This window comes from Cyprinodon variegatus, unplaced genomic scaffold (assembly GCF_000732505.1).
Source record: "Cyprinodon variegatus isolate N-32 unplaced genomic scaffold, C_variegatus-1.0 Scaffold12, whole genome shotgun sequence".
NCBI lineage: Eukaryota > Metazoa > Chordata > Actinopteri > Cyprinodontiformes > Cyprinodontidae > Cyprinodon > Cyprinodon variegatus.
The window spans coordinates 2,694,423-2,700,755 of NW_015150465.1; the positions used below are offsets into that span (position 1 = coordinate 2,694,423).

The 6,333-nt window shown below is 36.5% G+C and overlaps 1 protein-coding gene across 4 annotated transcripts in view; it reads left to right on the forward strand.

The window, feature by feature from the left end:
* Positions 1-6,333, forward strand: part of LOC107088969 (inactive ubiquitin carboxyl-terminal hydrolase 54-like) — a 94,407-nt gene that overhangs the window by 41,633 nt on the left and 46,441 nt on the right. For all 4 annotated transcript variants that reach the window (XR_001481410.1, XM_015381449.1, XM_015381458.1 and 1 more), the window contains 2 exons: positions 2,611-2,745; positions 4,206-4,319. Coding sequence is in view for 3 of the 4 variants with exons in the window: in XM_015381449.1 (XP_015236935.1) it covers positions 2,611-2,745; positions 4,206-4,319 (249 nt within the window). In the remaining variant the exon portion in view is untranslated. The remainder of the gene's footprint in view (positions 1-2,610; positions 2,746-4,205; positions 4,320-6,333) is intronic.

Genomic DNA, 6,333 nt, shown 5'->3' on the forward strand with positions numbered 1-6,333 from the left:
AGTACCAGTACCAGTGTTAGACGTGACTTCTCTTTTTTCTTTGTCAGCAACAACACACCACAGTTGTCTTCTTTTGTAAATTTAGCTCTCTTTGTCATCATCTAAAGCAGCGTAAAACTATTATGATAATTACAATGGCAAACTCACAGAAAGCATGCATAATTTACTAATTTAAAATACTCCACAGTTTTATTTCCATCTATTCATCCTTTGCCTCAATTCACTTGCAGGGTTGTAACAGTTGAACTGTTGCAAGCTGTCTAAAAAACCATAAATGAGTCAAGGTCAGCAGCAAAGGTCAGTCTAAGACTGATCAGTTTTTAGTTTAAAGTGGGAGTTTAAAATGTCCGATGATGAGCTGTAAACAGGAAAAACATGGTTCAGTCCAAGTCAAATTGATTGGATTCAGTCCGGTAGCTTTGATCTGACTCTCATTCAGTTAAATCCAGTTAATCAAATAGAATTAGATTCTCTTTGATTAGATTCAGTGCAGCCAAATTCAATTGAATTAAATCAATTTCAGTGCAGCTTGATTCTGTTCAATGTAGTTCAGTCCAACATCTTTGATTCATATCAGTCCTTCTCTGTCCACTTGAACTTCATCCAGTTGGTTTTCAGTTATTTCAATCTAATTAGCCTAGATCGTTTTCTCTAAATTAGAATTATAATATTCTATTAATTATAAGTCAGTCAAACTTGATTGGTTTTCATTCAGTTCTTCTCGCTAAATAAATATGTTAATGTTTCTAAATATGTTTGCATGTACATAGAATCTCTTTCCATCCTCTGGCATTCAACCAATGCCTTCTCTGTAGTATAAGTGCAAAAACTGGCACCGAAGTAGAGTTTCAGATTTGAAAAAAACATTTGCATTTTCTTCCACTCATGAATTCGTGCATTTTTGTCATCAGAATGTTTGATCTGATTTGTATTCTAATGGGGAGTAACCTCCATGTAATGCAAAAAGGAAAAAACATTTTAAGGTTTAACAGAATTTATTCCAATCAAATATAACAGAACAATTGATAATGAGCAAATCATACAGAGAAAATATTGAATTCCTATACCTCAAGGATTGTTCTCCTCCATCAGCCAAAGAAAAGAGACCCCCCTAACTGCATTTTCTTTTTTTTTTTCTTTTTGCAGAGCTGGCCTTCCTGATCAGCTTCTCCGGCTGCTTTCTCTTATATTCTCCATATATAAGATTGTAGTTTTACAGTGAATCTTTTGGATTCAACCACAAACCTGAATGTTATTTTTCAGATTTTTTCAGATTTTACAATAGAGGTGAAATGTTTTTTTTTTGTTTTTTTTACACATACATGTGAAGAGTGTGGTCTGCATCTGTTTTACACATCCTACTTCATGAACAGACTCCAACTGTGAGTAATTTAATCTCAGTATAAGTTCTCAGTTCTACAAAAGTCTCCAAGATTTGCTAGAGAATATTAATGAACAAACAACATGATGACCAAAGAACACACAAACAGGTTAGAAATAACCTGTTTTTGCACAGCTTAAATCCCTTTAGATAATGTTTTTACATGTATTATTTGCAGTCTTTATTTGCTCCTTGTGTTTTTACATCTATGCTGCCCAACTAACTGCATTTTCACCCCCTCATATACTAAAACCACACCTCCTGAGTCACCACCAGTCTCACCCAAATTCAAGGATTGTATTCTCCTGTTTTGGCCCCCAGATCACATTATGTCCATTTAAGGTAACAGGAATAAACGGAGCAGCATGCATCTAACAGTATACAGCTCACATTCCTAATCTATCTCTAATAAGAATATGAGCTGTGAGTTGATGAAGGCACCTCACATGAAAGATAAAAACACAAATCAATTAGTGTGTTGCTTTTTTTTTTTTTTTTTTTTTCCTGATCTTCGCTAGAAACAAGCTTCTGCTTGTTTTAAGACCTTCTGAATATTAGGGTCTGTTTGTACTTCTAGATAGAACAGTATTTTTTGACAATGATTTCTCACATTTTAGATGATTTTCTAACTATTCAGAATGTTCAGCAAAAAACACAAAGACATTTTACTGACTGATATGTAACATCAAGGAGAGTTTCCCACAGGAAGACCTGAAAGTTGGCTGCAAACTGACTGAATAACTCTGCCTTTGCAGGATATTCTTTACATCAGTTGCTGCGCTCAAAACACACCTCAATGGCCTATCTCCTTCTTCTAGCCCCCTCCCAGCTATCGTTTCAATTTTACTGCTAAAAACCACTCTTTATGTTGTTTTTTTATTCCCAGAAAAATGCACTGCAAATGTCATCTATTATTGATATGTTCTGATATTGAGGCCTTGGGATAGTGCTATTTGTTTTTAGCTCTATCAGAGAGTGACCTGCAGCACTTTAGTCCTGGAAAATTCACACGTTCCCCTGCTTCTGTTTTTTATGGGTCGTTTAAAATAACCTGATGATCCAGGCGGATGTGTTCAACGATATACTGCTTTATTTCTGTTTCTTTTTTTTTTTCTTTCCTCCAGCTCCAACAATGCAGAGGTGTTTCAGGAGCACTATTGCAAAATAGTTTACGTTTGCTGCAGCTGATGAAAAATTGATGGATTCTTTATATTTGTGTGCATTTGCAGAGCATCTTTGCTCAGTTCCAGTTCAGCAGCGAGCGTGTTCTGCCGTCGGACGCACTGCGGAGCGCTCTGGCCAAGACTTTCCAAGACGAACAGCGGTTTCAGCTGGGCATCATGGACGACGCTGCTGAATGTTTTGTGAGTCTGCAGCAGTGACATTGCTTCACACACACACACACACACATGCAGCTGTTTGTATAAGACTGCAGATATATCTCACTTTATGACCAGTTATTTTTCTTAGAAAAGTCAAGGACAAAAGTAATCATTAGAAAGAACAAATTTTAGCTGCTTCCAATCTTTGTCTTATCTTAGTCTGGATGCTGGTACCATGCAGAAGCGTTTTCCACTTGGTTCACATGTAAAGTAATTCATTATATTTTGTCAAGAACCCAGTCATGTCGCATGAATAAAACATGATGCTTGAGTGTATTGGGATCAATAGTGTAAAATTCAATGCAGCATTTCTGTCTCTGTCCATATTAAATAATTGTCCAACAACATTAGGCAGTAATCTAGTTGTAAAAAAAGAAAAGATGTTTTTGGAAGTATGTAAAGCTTAATTAATATAGTCTATTAACCTAAAGTAAGCGGAACGGAAAGTAAGCTTGTTTGCAAACAGCAATTTTTAAACAGAGCGTGCACGAAGAGCAAATGAGCTCGTGCATGCTCTCGCACGCGTTTAATAGACGTTCCCTCTCGAGAGCGGGTACAGGGTTGTGAATGTGCCTTTTTTTTGTTAGTGGACAGGGTAGGTCTTTTCAGACTTTGCAAAAATCCATTATATTTTTTTAAGTTGCAACATGTGAAATCAGTTACGAAATGTTTTAGAGGTATGAAACTGTTTTTTGTTTTGTTGGTAAATTTATGTTGAATTAAAATAAAATTCGCTCTTTGTTTTTTTTGGTTTAAGTGGATAAAAAAATGTACTGACCCATTTAAAAAAAAAAAAACGTACTGGTGCATTTAGTTCTATGTGAAGCAGGTCCAAAGATAATGTAGCTTTTATGTCATTTTTAGAGATGGAACATATTTTAACTTCTTGTGATGCATCTCTGTGAATTTCTTTTGTTTTCCCTCCTTCAATGGTCTTCAAACTGAGGAGCATTTGTACCGAAGTGAAGGCATTTTGGTTTTTCTCATTTCCTTTTTTCTTAAAGCTTAGGTTTTGGACTAGTTTAATTGAGTTTAAGTTAAATTAAGGTTGGGCATGGTCTGGTAATTAGGTTTAGAGTTGTTGTCATGGTTATGGCATAGAAAGGGTTGAAAATGACTGAAAATCAATGCTACTCAATGCGAGTCAACATACGGTCCTCACTACATATACCAAAATGAGAATGTGTGTATATGTTTTATGTGGGCTTCCAAAAGGTGTTGTCTGATCGATTGGTAGTAAATGTGTTCAGTCAGGGAATCCGTCGGCTTCTTATGAAATATAGATGCTGCTCCGACGGTCAGATTAACAAGAGCACCAGCAGAGAGGAGCAATCAAACCCACACGCACACAAGGCCACACACGCATACATGTACAGCGCAGCTATATCCATAAAACCACTCAGCTCGTATGTGTAAACGTTTCTGTGTTGCACGTTTTCCAGGAGAATCTGCTGATGCGTATCCACTTCCACATCAGCGCAGAGAGCAGGGAGGACATCTGCACAGCCAAACACTGCATCCCTCACCAGAAGTTTGCCATGACTCTTTTTGAACAAGTAAGTACTCAAAAGGGAAGTGCAGTTAAGTAAAAAAATGTATGGTTTATGAAAAGATATTGTTTTTCACTTTACATTCTTCTCATCAACACACCCACCACACGATGCGCAAATATGTTTATAATTGATGCAATGGCTATTAAAAAAACAGTAAAATGCTGTTATGTCATTAAGAAATTCATTATAAATGTCAAAAAGGGATAGTCGGAAGAAAATAAAATGTTAGTGAGATATTGACATGAAAGGCTTAAGTAATCCCCACCTCCAAACAAATCCAAACAACTTCATACATTAAGGTAATTTGAAATAAAGTGCAAAAGCAAATACATTGCTGACTATTATAAAAAATAATTTGAAACTTAGTTGGGTAACCTTGGTAGAAACACATCCCAGAAGCTGTAACTGCAGTAAAAGGTGGTTTCATAAATTGATTAATGTTTTCCAGTAAAGAATTAGCAAAACAGCTTTGTATTAAAGCTTCTTAAAATAAAAGAAAGATTTCACAGCTTAATAAAGGTGTTGATGAGTCCAAAGTTAAAATAGGGTCTGTGCATTCAATAAAGACAGCTTAGAAAGATGGTTTCTTTTCACCTCCTAAAGCAGAAACTGAGAAAAGATTTTCATTTAATTACTTTAGACTAAATAAGGAAATGGAAGAAAATTTCAAATAACATAGAAAGCAGCCTACCTTGTAAAGCTCTAAAGCTTAAGAAGAAAACTTTAAAATGAAATCTAAATCTGACTGGTGACTGGTATAAAACAAGGATTAAATCAGGGGTTTTTCAATCCTTTTCATTCCTGAGCCTTTAGGATTAATAGAAAGGCTGTGCAAGAACCTTTTTCCATATCTCAGTCTTGTTTTTTTTTCAATTTGGATAAATATATATATATATATATATATATATATATATATATAATGAAGAAAACGTATACACATTTTTTAAGGTTTGATGTCTTTTCTGATATCTATAATATTAGACTAAAGCTACACTTGTTATTTTTAAATACACACATTTTATGAGAATAAGTATTGTAATGTTATCTTCTACAGTACTCTGAAAAGGTTATTTAGGTTTTTTGGCCTTGGACTGATTTTATTTAGCTCAAAAATGGCACTTTAGATTATCAAGGTAAAACGCACTGAAGTGCATATAAGTTTGCAGCGGTCATTGGAGGAATTGGACAACTTTTAGCGGAATGCACCTTTAATAGAGACCCTAATCAATAGCCTCAACTTATTTCTAGCATCTTCTAACACAAACTTAGCTTTCAAATGTCATGATCGGTTTTACGAATCTGACCCACATGCAGAGAAACCACTCAGAGCATGGTAAAAGTTTAACAAGTTTATTGAGGGAGTAAAACTGGAGTTGGATCTGGAACTCTGTGAGCTGGTGACCCGGAACTGGAAGTGAGAAGGGAAGTTTAGTGGTCAGTTCAGGGACCGTGGGAATCTTGGAAGCACTTAGATTATGCTAGAATGGGACTCACGTTTGAGGGAGGCCTTGTTTGTCCTTGAATCCAGTCTGTGTGGTAAATCCAGAGAATAGTGCACATGTTAGAGGGTGGACAGGTAGACAAGCGTTCGACCCGGAGGAGTAATGGAGCAGACTGTCACTCGGATTTCCGATGGGTACTTGAACGGAACATGTGGATGTTTTCCCCTGCTCAGTGTAACTCGGTTTTTCCTTCCAGGGGGGAGAAGGTCCAGGAATCCAGTATAACAGGAAAGCTACCTGTCGGGGAGTAAAGACAAAAAACTCGTTAGACTGAGAGAAACAAAGCTAGGTTAGACTCAGCTGAACTCAGCTTGGCTAGAGTACCCAAAACTGGCAAACTCTCTGGCGTCGAGGTAGTGACAGCCCACTGCTCAAATACTCCTCCAGATAATGATCCAATGAGCCGCAGGTGTGCAGGGAGGGATAGCGAAGACAGGGCACCTCCTGGTGGTGGAAAAAGGAAACACACAAACTGGATTCCTAACATCAAATATATATATATATATATATATATA